This window comes from Sciurus vulgaris, assembly GCF_902686455.1.
Source record: "Sciurus vulgaris genome assembly, chromosome: 6".
In the NCBI taxonomy this organism is placed as follows: domain Eukaryota; kingdom Metazoa; phylum Chordata; class Mammalia; order Rodentia; family Sciuridae; genus Sciurus; species Sciurus vulgaris.
The window spans coordinates 718,719-734,197 of NC_136466.1; the positions used below are offsets into that span (position 1 = coordinate 718,719).

Here is a 15,479-nt window from a genome sequence, read left to right on the forward strand (position 1 = left end):
TAGAAGGGTGAGCACCAGAGGCTGGCAAAGGGGAGCGGGCTTAGGGAGGGAGCTGGACAGCAGGCACTGACACGGCGCAGGAGAGGAGAAGCCTCAGTCCTGCACTGCTGTCAGCCTGGAGTTGACAGCGGTCTTCACCTACCTTATGAAGAACAAGGACGGGTCCCGAAGCCCGTACCAATGATCACAAATGCTCAGGAAACCGAAAGGCTCAGTGCCCTGACTTGATTATCACACTCATACACGTGTCAGATTGTCACACTATCACTCACTGTTAGTTTTCCATTGCTGAGACTTGAGAAAAACGGTTTAAAGGAAGAAAGATTCACTTTAGTTCACAATTTATTTTAGTTCATGATTTCAGGGGTTTTAGTCCATGGTTGGCTGCCTCTGTTGCTTTGGGCCTGAGGCAGAATCATGGCTGAGGAGTGTGGTGGAAGAAGCTGCTCAGCTCACGACAGCCAGGAAGGGGTGAGGCAGTGGGGAGAGGGTGAGGTTCAGGGCCAGGGCACGTACCCAGGGCCCACCTCCTACCACGAATACCTCCACGGATCAACCCCTGGTCACTCAGAGCCCTTCCCAAAGGTCCCACCTCTCAACGCTGCTGTTGGGGGACAAGCCTTCACTATGTGTGTCTCTGGGGGACATTCCAGTCCAAACCACGACACTCACAAACACACAGCTGTTGTGAGCGCATTAAATACATAAGTGAGTGACACTGGCCTGCTGCGACGTGGCCGACGAAGGCTACCCTTCTCTCCCAGGGACCCCCTGGGAGTGACGTGAGTGTCCTGAGACAGGACACACGAAGCCAAGGCCAAGAGCAGGGTGCTGACCGCTCTGGAGGTGTCCTGGACCTGTAACACGGGGGGAGAGATGACCGCTGCCCGGCGGAGACGCCAGGCAGCACGCGGGTGCCACATTTGTGCCGCATCCCTGGAGCTGGAGTGTTGTTCCTGGAGCAAGCCCGGGATGCTGACGGACCAGGGACAGCAGCTGCGGTCCTTCAGAAGGACCGAGGCGTTTCCTAGTGCCTGGGGAGACGGTGAGGACGCGTCTCATGCCGGACAGCTTGGCTGCAGCCACGCAGGGACACACCAGGCTGGGCTCTCAGCCAGGGACAGCAGAGGCACAGGTGTGGCTCTGCCTCCATGCTGCAGGCACCACGGCCCTGCGCCGTGCTGTGGCTCCCCCTTCGGCAGCCCATCCTGGGGCAGGTGGGCTCCCAGACAGGCTTCAAACATCCATGGCCCCGGAATGGCGTCCAGGCCCCACTGAAGGGACACACAGGCTGGGGAGAGCGAAGCTGGAGGAGTGCCCTACGTGCGGTGTGCATCCCGCAGGAGCGCCCTACGTGCGGTGTGCATCCTCCTAGGTCAGCCTCTTCATGCGCCGGTTATGCTTGTCCACGGTCAGGGTTGCACGGTCCACGGCCGATGTGATGCCACCTAGGGCCTCGTCCTGCCGCTCTAGCTCCGCCTCGGTGTCCAGCGCCAGCCCTTTCAGCTTGGTCAGGATCTGGGGAGAAGTGCACACAACACACAGGCAGCTTTCCTGAGGGGCTCAGGAGCACACGCTGTTCCTCACTTACACGCCTCAGAAGCTAGGCCACGCCTGCATAAAGCTTTCTCAGCAAGAGCAAGTGTCCACAGAGCCACTCCTGGTCGTGGCCTCTGCACACAGGGCTTGGCCTGTGGCCCCTGACGTAGCTGTCTGCCAGCCCGCAGCACACGCAAGCACCTGAGGGTTTGCGCTGTCTACTACGCCTACTGCCTTGCTGGGAGTGCCCTGCACGGACGTGGGTTCCGGGTGCTGTTGTGAGGTGGCTGGGAGTGTGTGGCTCAGCCCAGGCTCCTGGTCCTGCCCAGTCACTGTGCCCACAGGGACGAGGATTAAACAGCACTTAAAAGGAAGTGCAGAGTACTGCTGTCCACATGCAGAAGATGCCACCCGCAGACACCACAGGCAGAACAGAATGCATACTGGCACGCCACGGCACCCCTCCCTCAGCGAGGGACTATGTGTGACAGCGGTGCACGGGACGTGACAGAGCAGAGACGTCCCCATCACACCATCACACGAGGCTGCTGCAGCACTGCAGCCCTCCACGTCGGTGTCAGGTGGTGTGGGCCGAGCCGTGTGCTGCCCGCACGCCAACGGTGCTTGCACGCAATCCCGACTGTGGCAGTGGAGGGCTGTGCGCTGGGTCCTGTGCCCACCACGCCACAACCGTATTCAGAGCGCGCTCCTCCCATAACAGTGCGTGCACGCTGGCCGCAGCCTATGCATCTTGCTCACTGCCTCTGGGTGCCAGCGAGGCACAGCAGTGACTGGTCCATACCTTCTGGGCGTGGCCCATCATGTGATGTTACATGGGGATGCGATCGCCTCTCAGTGCCCCTCGCAGCATGTCCCACCTGTCATCCAGCAGCATGTGGGAGCCACACAGCACACACCCGCTACAGAGCCACACAGCACACACCCGCTACAGAGCCGCACAGCACACGCCCGCTACAGAGCCACACAGCACACACCCGCTACAGAGCCGCACAGCACACACCCACTACAGAGCCACACAGCACACACTTGCTAGAGCCGCACAGGACACACTTGGAAGAGCCACACAGCACACACTTGCTACAGAGCTACACAGCACATGCTTGCTATAGAACTGCACAGTACACACCTGCTAGAGCTACACAGCACACACGTGCTAGAGCTGCACAGCACACACTTGCTAGAGCTGCACAGCACACATTTGCTAGAGCTGCACAGCACACATTTGCTAGAGCTACACAGGACACACTTGCTAGAGCTGCACAGCACACACTTGCTAGAGCTGCACAGCACACACGTGCTACAGCTGCACAGCACACACCTGCTAGAGTTGCACAGCACACACCTGCTAGAGCTGCATAGCACACACTTGCTACAGAGCCGCACAGCACACGCCCGCTACAGAGCCACACAGCACACACCGCTACAGAGCCACACAGCACACACTTGCTAGAGTTACACAGGACACACTTGCTAGAGCTGCACAGCACACACCCGCTACAGAGCCGCACAGCACACGCCTGCTACAGAGCCACACAGCACACACTTGCTACAGAGCTACACAGCACATGCTTGCTATAGAACTGCACAGTACACACCTGCTAGAGCTACACAGGACACAGTTACTTGAGCTGCACAGCACAGACTTGCTACAGAGCTGCACAGCACACACTTGCTAGAGCTGCACAGCACACACGTGCTAGAGCTGCACAGCACACACCTGCTAGAGCTGCACAGCACACACCTGCTAGAGCTGCACAGCACACACTTGCTAAAGCTGCACAGGACATACTTGCTAGAGCTGCACAGCACACATCTGCTAGAGCTGCACAGCACACACTTGCTAGAGCTGCACAGCATACACTTGCTAGAGCTGCACAGCACACACCTGCTAGAGCTGCACAGCACACACTTGCTACAGAGCTGCACAGCACACATCTGCTAGAGCTACACAGGACACACTTGCTAGAGCTGCACAGGACACACTTACTAGAGCTGCACAGCACACACTTGCTAGAGCTGCACAGCACACACTTGCTAGAGCTGCACAGCATACACTTGCTACAGAGCTGCACAGCACACATCTGCTAGAGTTACACAGGACACACTTGCTAGAGCTGCACAGCACATATTTGCTAGAGCTACACAGGACATACTTGCTAGAGCTGCACAGGACATACTTGCTAGAGCTGCACAGCACACACCTGCTAGAGGTACACAGCACACACTTGCTACAGAGCTACACAGCACACATCTTCTAGAGCTACACAGGACACACTTGCTACAGAGCTACACAGCACACATCTGCTAGAGCTACACAGGACACACTTGCTACAGAGCTGCACAGCACACACTTGCTAGAGCTGCACAGCACACATCTGCTAGAGTTACACAGGACACACTTGCTAGAGCTGCACAGCACACACCTGCTAGAGCTGCACAGCACACACTTGCTACAGAGCTGCACAGCACACATCTGCTAGAGTTACACAGGACACACTTGCTAGAGCTGCACAGCACATATTTGCTAGAAGTACACAGCACACACTTGCTACAGAGCTACACAGCACACATCTGCTAGAGCTACACAGGACACACTTACTAGAGCTGCACAGCACACACTTGCTAGAGCTGCACAGCACACACTTGCTAGAGCTGCACAGCACACACTTGCTAGAGCTGCACAGCACACACTTGCTAGAGCTGCACAGGACACACTTGCTAGAGCTGCACAGCATACACTTGCTAGAGCTACACAGGACATACTTGCTAGAGCTGCACAGCACAGATCTGCTAGAGCTACACAGGACACACTTGCTAGAGCTGCACAGGATACACTTGCTAGAGCTGCACAGCACACACTTGCTAGAGCTGCACAGCACACACTTGCTAGAGCTGCACAGGACATACTTGCTAGAGCTGCACAGCACACACTTGCTAGAGCTGCACAGCACACACTTGCTAGAGCTGCACAGCACACACTTGCTAGAGCTGCACAGGACACACTTGCTAGAGCTGCACAGCATACACTTGCTACAGAGCTGCACAGCACACATCTGCTAGAGTTACACAGGACACACTTGCTAGAGCTGCACAGCACATATTTGCTAGAGCTACACAGGACATACTTGCTAGAGCTGCACAGGACATACTTGCTAGAGCTGCACAGCACACACCTGCTAGAGGTACACAGCACACACTTGCTACAGAGCTACACAGCACACATCTGCTAGAGCTACACAGGACACACTTGCTACAGAGCTACACAGCACACATCTGCTAGAGCTACACAGGACACACTTGCTACAGAGCTGCACAGCACACACTTGCTAGAGCTGCACAGCACACATCTGCTAGAATTACACAGGACACACTTGCTAGAGCTGCACAGCACACACCTGCTAGAGCTGCACAGCACACACTTGCTACAGAGCTGCACAGCACACATCTGCTAGAGTTACACAGGACATACTTGCTAGAGCTGCACAGCACACATCTGCTAGAGCTACACAGGACACACTTGCTAGAGCTGCACAGGACACACTTACTAGAGCTGCACAGCACACACTTGCTAGAGCTGCACAGCACACACTTGCTAGAGCTGCACAGCACACACTTGCTAGAGCTGCACAGGACATACTTGCTAGAGCTGCACAGCACACACTTGCTAGAGCTGCACAGCACACACTTGCTAGAGCTGCACAGCACACATTTGCTAGAGCTGCACAGCACACACTTGCTAGAGCTGCACAGGACACACTTGCTAGAGCTGCACAGCATACACTTGCTAGAGCTACACAGGACATACTTGCTAGAGCTGCACAGCACACATCTGCTAGAGCTACACAGGACACACTTGCTAGAGCTGCACAGGACACACTTCCTAGAGCTGCACAGCACACACTTGCTAGAGCTGCACAGCACACACTTGCTAGAGCTGCACAGCACACACTTGCTAGAGCTGCACAGCACACATTTGCTAGAGCTGCACAGCACACACTTGCTAGAGCTGCACAGGACACACTTGCTAGAGCTGCACAGCATACACTTGCTAGAGCTACACAGGACATACTTGCTAGAGCTGCACAGCACACATCTGCTAGAGCTACACAGGACACACTTGCTAGAGCTGCACAGGACACACTTACTAGAGCTGCACAGCACACACTTGCTAGAGCTGCACAGGACATACTTGCTAGAGCTGCACAGCACACACTTGCTAGAGCTGCACAGCACACACTTGCTAGAGCTGCACAGCACACACTTGCTAGAGCTGCACAGCACACACTTGCTAGAGCTGCACAGCACACATCTGCTAGAGCTACACAGGACATACGTGCTAGAGCTGCACAGCACACATTTGCTAGAGCTGCACAGCACACACTTGCTAGAGCTGCACAGGACACACTTGCTAGAGCTGCACAGCATACACTTGCTAGAGCTGCACAGCACACATCTGCTAGAGCTACACAGGACATACGTGCTAGAGCTGCACAGCACACACTTGCTAGAGCTGCACAGGACACACTTGCTAGAGCTGCACAGCACACACTTGCTAGAGCTGCACAGCACACATCTGCTAGAGCTACACAGCACACACGTGCTAAGAGCTGCACAGCACACACTTGCTAGAGCTGCACAGGACACACTTGCTAGAGCTGCACAGCATACACTTGCTACAGAGCTGCACAGCACACACTTGCTACAGACATGCACAGCACACATCTGCTACAGAGTGTGGACACCCAGCTACACTGACCGGAGCAGGAGGTTCAGTGAGCGTGAGGCCAGGGACTGGCAGGTATGCACACAGGTCACTGAGCAAGATTTCTCCTGCAGCTGTGATCGCGTTGTGTTACATGTACTTCCACTTTGCTGCCGTCCGGTGGAGACTCAACGCGTGTGCAGCACTGCCTTAACCTCACGCATAGAGGGCCCTGGCTTAGAAACTTGGTACACTCAAGCTAAGGACAGGAAGGAAAACATTTCAGAAGAAACAGTGATGACAAACACTTGAGATAAACACAGTTACCCGCTTTTAAGGGCAGTTTCAGAGTACAGCGAGGTCACCAAAGAGGACCTGCAGGGCCCGACTCCTTGGGAGAAGCCCCTGCTGCACTAGCTGCCTCCCCAGAGGACGTCTGTGGCAGGTCACTGGCAGCACACTGAGTGACTTCAGAGTGCCTGCAGAGCTGCCCTAGAGACCGTGCCCGAGACCTTCCCCAGACGCCGCCTGATGACATAGGTAGGAACTCTGAAGCCCACGGGGGCCTGAGATGGGCTAGGCAGAGTGATCAGCACAGAGTGGGCTGCGTCGCCCAGCAGGTGTCTGCAGGAACCTGGAGATGATCCGGCAGATACTCCAGGGCTAAGTGCCAGGCACTCGGGTGAGACTCATGGACCCCTTGCTCACAGATCTGGCCTCCAACGACAGGGCGACTGTCCTGTGCTCTGCATCTGACCAACCAAAAGCAAAACAGGAGGGAGGAGCCCAAGACAGTAAGACTCAACTTCTTCCCTGGACGGTGAGGTCTGTATGAACTCACCACGTGAACAAGCCCCACAAACTACTGAGGAGGACTCTGTAGTATGGCTGTCCAGGTCTCAGAGGAACCCAGCCTGAGCTTGTGCATGTGCTTGCTGCAGATGGGCTGCAACAGAGGGGACAGTCTCTCTCTCCACACACACACTGCGCCTGTGCTGGGCTGTCACAAGACACTGCTGCCTGCAGACGGCAGCCCCAGACAAGCTTCCTGCTCCCTCTGGGAACTGGTGGAAACTCCATCAGTTGAGTCATTACTTAGAAACTGGCCAGAGCTCTGGAAAGTATACTGTGGGGTCAGCTGGCTCTGGGGGATGGGCTGGATGACCTCATACAGTAGGTTCCATCTCCTAGGCCTATGACCTCACATGGCGGATGCCCAGACTGCACATTAAAAAAGGAAAAATAAACCCCAGCCCACTGCCAGGGTAGATGGGCTCCTCCCTGCCACTTTCCCTGGTCAATGACTTCTTTCTCACTTACCTCTACTCCTGGCGTAGTAGGAAAGCCATCCTGTCAGGAACTGGCATGAAGGGATGGCATTCTTACCACTCGATGTCCCCAGACAAGGCCCTCAGCTGCTCACAATCAGGCCACAGACAGCCCCCGGCAGCGTGCATGTAGTCTTAGGTTCTGTCGATCTCCTGAAGTGACAGTTTACGGCCATGTGCTACGTAACGACGTCTCAGTGACGGCCCATGAGACAGGGCCGTAAGATCTCACTGCCCGGTGAGTCGTGGCCGTCTGATCCTGCACGTCTGACCTGTGATGCTCCAGCAGTGATGCTCCTCTCACCATGCCCCCCGTGTCTTTCTGACTGCAAGGCTCCAAGTACACAACCTGACTTCTCTGCACATAAGCAGCGAGCTGAGCCACACTGCAAGTCTGAGTCCTTGCTCGAACTCTTGGTACTGAGGCTTTTGCAGGGCGACATGGGTCCTGCTGTTCCTCAGACACTTGCTCCTGTAGTGGAGACTACCGTGTGTCTTGTTTTTGTTCTAGTAAGAATAGCATACGTAAAAAGAAAAGAAGTTAAAGAGGAAAATAATTACCATGGGCCGGGTTATTTTCTGTCACATTAGCATCCCTATCCCAAAAATCCAAACTCTGAACGTTTCTGATCACTGACCTGAGGCCACAGTGCAACATTTCACCCCTGGTCTCACGAGACAGGCTGCAGTCAAAACACAGGCACACTAAGAACTGTCTCAGGTCACATCCACACTCTGTGTGTAAGGTGTATGTGAAATAGAAATGGATGTCGTCTCTAGACTCAGGTCCTATCCTCAAGATAGCTCATTATGGCTATGCAAATATTCCCTGTCCTAAATATTCTGAAATACATAAGATTCTGGTCCTGAGTGTTTCAGAAGGGTGCTCAGCCTATGTCAATGGTACCATTTCCCATCACCATCTCCATATACCCTCACAAAATCCAGGAATATAGGATTAGAGCACACAGTTTTCCTTCTTGTCTTTTCATCCCCAGTCATCCTGAATATGAGCTAAGAGTTAGGGAACCCAAGTTGCTTCAAGATTTACACATATCCTCTCAGATAATTCTCAAACAAATCTATTTTATAAATGAGGCCAAGAAAGGCTGGACCCTGGCTGGAACTCTGGGGTGCACTGGATTCAGACTAAGCCAGTTCTGGCAGAAGCACAAGCCCCTTTCTGATGCAGAAGTGAGATGACGCACATGCCATGACCAGGATGCTGCAGGACACCGCACGTCCTGAAGAGCAGAGTGCAGAGCTCATCAGGGAGAGCAAGGACAAATCTCAGGGACACTGGGTGACAGGACCTGGGCTCTCGTCAAAGCCCTGAGCATGCACAAAATCTCTGCTGAAAGGCCAGCTAAATAAGCAACGATAGATGTTTAATACCACATAATAAGGAGTGAAAAATGAATATACCCCAAAGACTACATTTAAAAATGAGGTCAATAAAGCAATGATTGATTAGGTACAGTATTTTAGTATAATGAATATGCACAAAGTCCTGTATGCCAGAGTGAATCTTAGACTCAACACACATGTCCACTAGGACAAACAGGTGAACACTGGGTACAGTGAAACAAAGCAAAGGACCAGACCACGCTTCCACAGGACAATTACCACGACAGACTTCCATCTCCAAGCACCTCACATGACTCTGCCCACAGGACCATCTCCACGACAGACTTCCATCTCCTACCACCTCACATGACTTGTCCACAGGACCATCTCCACGACAGACTTCCATCTCCTACCACCTCACATGACTTGTCCACAGGACCATCTCCACTACAGACTTCCATCTCCACCTTCCTCACATGAGTCTGCCCTCAGGACCATCTCCATGAGAGACTTCCATCTCCAACCACCTCACATGACTCTGCCCATAGGACCATCTCCACGACAGACTTCTATCTCCAACTTCCTCATATGACTCTTCCCACAGGATCATCTCCACGACAGACTTCCACCTTCAAATTCATCTCCACCTTCCTCACATGACTCTACCCACAGGACCATCTCCACGACAGACTTCCATCTCCAACCACCTCACATGACTCTGCCCATAGGACCATCTCCACGACAGACTTCTATCTCCAACTTCCTCATATGACTCTTCCCACAGGATCATCTCCACGACAGACTTCCACCTTCAAATTCATCTCCACCTTCCTCACATGACTCTACCCACAGGACCATCTCCACGACAGACTTCCATCTCCAACCACCTCACATGACTCTGCCCATAGGACCATCTCCACGACAGACTTCCATCTCCAACCACCTCACATGACTCTGCCCTCAGGACAATCTCCACGACAGACTTCCATCTCCACCTTCCTCACATGACTACCCACAGGACCATATCCACGACAGACTTCCATCTCCACCCTCCTCACATGACTTGCCCACAGGACCATCTCCACCTTCCTCACATGACTCTTTCCAAGGACCATCTCCACGACAGACTTCCATCTCCAACCACCGCACATGACTCTGCCCACAGGACCATCTCCACGACAGACTTCCGTCTCGACCTTCCTCACATGACTCTTCCCACAGGACCATCTCCACGACAACCTTCCATCTCCACCTTCCTCACATGACTCTGCCCACAGGACCATCTCCATGACAGACTTCCATCTCCACCTTCCTCACAATACTCTTCCCACAGGACCATCTCCACGACAGACTTCCATCTCCAACCACCTCACATGACTTGCCCACAGGACCATCTCCACTACAGACTTCCATCTCCAACCACTTCACATGACTCTGCCCACAGGACCATCTCCACTACAGACTTCCATCTCCAACCACCTCACATGACTCTGCCCACAGGACCATCTCCATGACAGACTTCCATCTCCACTTTTCTCACATGACTCTAGCCAGAGGACCAACTACAAGACAGACTTCCATCTCCAACCACCTCACATGACTTTGCCCACAGAACCATCTCCACCACAGACTTCCATCACCACCTTCCTCACTTAACTCTGCCCGCAGGACCATCTCCACGACAGACTTACATCTCCAACCACCTCACATGACTCTGCCCACAGGACCATCTCCATGACAGACTTCCATCTCCAAACACCTCACATGACTCGGCCCACAGGACGATCTCCATGACAGTCTTCCATGTCCACCTTCCTCACATGACTCTTCCACAGGACCATCTCCAAGACAGACTTCCATCTCCACTCTCCTCATATGACTCTGCCCACAGGACCATCTCCATGACAGACTTCCATCTCCACCTTTCTCACAATACTCTTCCCACAGGACCATCTCCACGACAGACTTCCATCTCCAACCACCTCACATGACTCTGCCCAAAGGACCATCTCCACGATCACTTCAATCTCCACCTTCCTCACATGACTCTACCTGCAGGACCATCTCCATGTCAGACTTCCATCTCCACCTTCCTCACATGACTCTGCCCACAGGACCATCTCCACGACAGACTTCCATCTCCAACCACCTCACATGACTTGCCCACAGGACCATCTCCATGACAGACTTCCTTCTTCAACCATCTCACATAACTCTGCCCACAGGACCAATCCACGAAAGACTTTCATCTCCAACCACCTCACATGACTCTGCCCACAGAACCATCTCCACGACAGACTTCCATCTCCACCTTCCTCACATGACTCTTCCCACAGGACCATCTCCACGACAGACTTCCATCTCCAACCACCTCACATGACTACCCACAGGACCATCTCCACGACAGACTTCCATCTCCAACCACCTCACATGACTCTGCTCACAGAACCATCTACACGACAGACTTCCATCTCCAAATTCCTCACATGACTCTACCCACAGGACCATCTCCACGACAGACTTTCATCTCCACTTACCTCACATTACTCTGCCCACAGGACCATCTCCATGACAGACTTCTATCTCCACCTTCCTCACATGACTCTTCCCACAGGACCATCTCCAAGACAGACTTCCATCTCCAACCACCCCACATGACTCTGCCCTCAGGACCATATCCACGACAGACTTCCATCTCCACCCTCCTCACATGACTCTACCCACAGGACCATCTCCACCTTCCTCACATGAGTCTTCCCACAGGACCATCTCCAAGACAGACTTCCATCTCCACCCTCCTCACATGACTCTACCCACAGGACCATCTCCACCTTCCTCACATGAGTCTTCCCACAGGACCATCTCCACGACAGACTTCCATCTCCACCTTCCTCACATGACTCTACCCACAGGACCATCTCCACGACAGACTTCCATCTCCACCTTCCTCACATGACTCTACCCACAGGACCATCTCCACGACAGACTTCCATCTCCACCTTCCTCACATAACTCTGCTCACAAGACCTTCTCCACGACAGACTTCCATCTCCTACCACCTCACATGACTATCCACAGGACCATGTCCATGACAGACTTCCATCTCCACCCTCATCACATGACTCTGCCCAAAGGACCATCTTCAAGACAGACTTCCATCTCCAACCACCTCACATGACTCTGCCCACAGGACCATCTCCAAGACAGACATCCATCTCCAACCACCTCACATGACTCTGCCCACAGGACCATCTCCACGACACACTTCCGTCTCGACCTTCCTCACATGACTCTTCCCCCAGGACCATCTCCATGACAGTCTTCCTTTCTCCACGTTCCTCACATGACTCTACTCACAGGACCATCTCCACGACAGATTTCCATCTCCACCTCCCTCAGATGACTTTGCCCACAGGACCATCTCCATGACAGACTTCCATCTCCACCTTCCTCACAATACTCTTCCCACAGGACCATCTCCATGACAGACTTCCATCTCCACCTTCCTCACATGACTCTGCCCACAGGACCATCTCCACTACAGACTTCCATCTCCAACCACTTCACATGACTCTGCCCAAAGGACCATCTCCACGATGACTTCAATCTCCACCTTCCTCACATGACTCTACCTGCAGGACCATCTCCATGTCAGACTTCCATCTCCACCTTCCTCACATGACTCTGCCCACAGGACCATCTCCACGACAGACTTCCATCTCCAATCACCTCACATGACTCTGCCCACAGTACCATCTCCACGACAGACTTCCATCTCCACCTTCCTCACATGACCCTTCCCACAGGACCATCTCCACGACAGACTTCCATCTCCAATCACCTCACATGACTCTGCCCACAGTACCATCTCCACGACAGACTTCCATATCCAACCACCTCACATGACTCTGCCCACAGTACCATCTCCACGACAGACTTCCATCTCCACCTTCCTCACATGACCCTTCCCACAGGACCATCTACATGACAGACTTCCATCTCCAACCACCTCACATGACTCTGCCCACAGAACCATCTCCACCACAGACTTCCATCTCCACCTTCCTCACTTGACTCTGCCCGCAGGATCATCTCCATGAAGGACTTCAATCTCCACCTTCCTCACATGACTCTTCCCACAGGACCATCTCCACGACAGACTTCCATCTCTAACCACCTCACATGACTCTGCCCACAGGACCATCTCCATGACAGACTTCCAGCTCCATCCTTCTGGTAGGAATCAATGGCCTTTCCCTGTGCACAGAGAAACTGTCGGAAAGATAAGAATATATATCTAATAAACAAAGTGACATATGCACCTATAATTCATCAGGGGCCAAACCTGCTGACTGTCCATGAAACTTTGCATTTTATTATAAAAATACATGAAATACAGAGTAGTTCCATTCAAATTTTGACTTGGAAAAAAGTCTCACTGAATTTTAATCCTTAATAATAGAACTCGTTTCAAATAGCCTGTTAAGACTCTTCACCTGTCTGCCAAAATGTACTTGAAAATAATTAATATTACAAATTGAAAATAGATCTTTATAGTTACTAGGTCTGCAGACAAAAAGAATTACTGAGTTAACTTCAAAGTATTAGTACCTCTGGAATATTCTTAGGCTTTTTCCTTTAAGAGAGGGACTGAAGTAATTAAATAGCATCGTGTGCATTCCATATAACAGGATGGAAAGAATGGAGCTCATGAAGTCTGGCCAAACCTTAAAAACAGTTGTTCCCTCTGTGGCTCAGGATGACAAGCTGTCTAGTCATCCGCATTCATGCTGCCAGTCTCTGAAATAACCAGGGGCCTCTCTGATGAGCCCTCTCTGATTGTGATTCAAAGACCAGGCCAAACAAACATGTCCCAAAATCCCAGTACACAAACAAACAAAGTAACCAGGCAGCTTTACCTACGTAGAAATTACCTGATTGATAGTGCTTTGAATTTTAGGAGAAAGAAACATCGAGTCCACATTGCACAGGCAAGATAGAAAAACACGTGTGAGTGTTGGGGGAGCCATTTTGATAAGACCACAGGAATGCCCAGGGCTCCTCTGCGGGGCACGTGTGTGTGTAACAATGGGCAGTGAGTATGGCTGTCAGTGAGGGCACTGGTTTCCCTTAGTATCTGTGGCAGGGAAGGGTGACGAATGACCTGGTGACTCAGGCAGGAACCAGACAAGAAATGAAGACAGGACCTGAACAAATACACCCAGGGAGGAAGCAGGAGGTGCGAGCTGTGGCCTTCGGGCAGCACAAACGCCGTGCACCCTCCACCAGTGACCCTCAAGGAAGACTTGGCTCTCCTGGCCTTGCCAGCCCCTCGGACCCTGACGTGCTGTGTGCTGTCAGGGCCCAAGTCAGTAGTATGTGCTGGCCACTTCACATGCTCACAGCTCCCAGAACTCAGGATGAAATGCACCCACACTGTCCAGGCTGAGCAACATCACACTGTGCACCACAGGAGCAGACACGGAGAGCGTGGCGCTTGCCATTTCCATTTTTTCAAGTAGGACATGAATCATGGAAATGCGGCTTACTGATAGCCACGTGTACTCACCAAAAGAGATATGCTTACACGCTAGCAGCAAGGGGCAAGCCTCCCCAGGAGCGGGGCTGGGCTTGAGCGTGTGTGGCCGTGCTGTCACGGCACGACCCCGCTCAGGAGGACATGCCCTACTCCCCTAAGCACACAGTGAAGTACCAGTCATTGCCTCTGCAGAGAATGTGAAAGATGTTCTGCTCTGCCCCGGTACAGCCCTAGGATTCAGGTACAACCGTACGAATATTAACAGTGGGTTAATTAACAGTGGGTTAAATCACAGTGGGTTCGCATTCGCAAGGCTGTCCGCCCTGAACTGTTATTACTCTGACTCACCAGAAACTGAAAGTCTTGCAGTGAGAAATCAGCACCCACTGAAGAACAGAGCAGGGATAAATCAAGCTGTCTGCAACTCTCGATAGTTCTATCAGTCAGGGCTATTATACACCACGCAGAGGCAAAGAGGAGAGCCGGCTGTCACTCCAGTAAGGCCCTGGGGCTTCAGGAACACGCTTGTCTGTGATCCATCACAGGCGGCACTCACAGACCACCCCAGACCCCCGTCCCAGTGACTGCACTCCTGAGAGTCCCGAGTGGTCTGGGGCTGGCAGGGGTGGGTTGAGGCTTTCCTTCTCAGGACACCCCTATACTGCAGTGACTGGTGTCCCTGTGCCATTTCTGAGGGAGCCTGGAGACAGCAGAGTGGCTGCGCTCAGGCCTTCAGGGCTCCATGGATCTTAAGATGCATCTGGTGGCTGGATGCTGGTGGCAGCCATTCTCACTTGAGGCCTGGATAGAGAAATGGTGCTGTGTAGTGAGGGACCAGGGGACCTGCGCCACACCATCCCTCCACGCAACTCCCTGCTACCAGGCCGTAATCAGGACTCCCAGGAAGAGAGCCAGGAGTTTAGCAGGGCGAGGAGTTGTGGTTCAGACGTGAGGTGTCCCGGAGGCTCAGGTGTGAGAACGCAAGAAGCTTCAGAGTGAAATC

At 52.9% G+C, this 15,479-nt stretch overlaps 1 protein-coding gene across 2 annotated transcripts in view; it reads right to left on the bottom strand.

The window, feature by feature from the left end:
• Positions 1–1,342: 1,342 nt before the first annotated feature.
• The window catches only part of SNAP47 (synaptosome associated protein 47), a 143,761-nt gene continuing 129,624 nt past the window's right edge, over positions 1,343–15,479 (bottom strand). For both annotated transcript variants that reach the window (XM_079143665.1, XM_079143664.1), the window contains exon 5: positions 1,343–1,518. In XM_079143665.1, the coding sequence (XP_078999791.1) occupies positions 1,372–1,518 (147 nt within the window). In that variant the 3' untranslated portion in view covers positions 1,343–1,371. The remainder of the gene's footprint in view (positions 1,519–15,479) is intronic.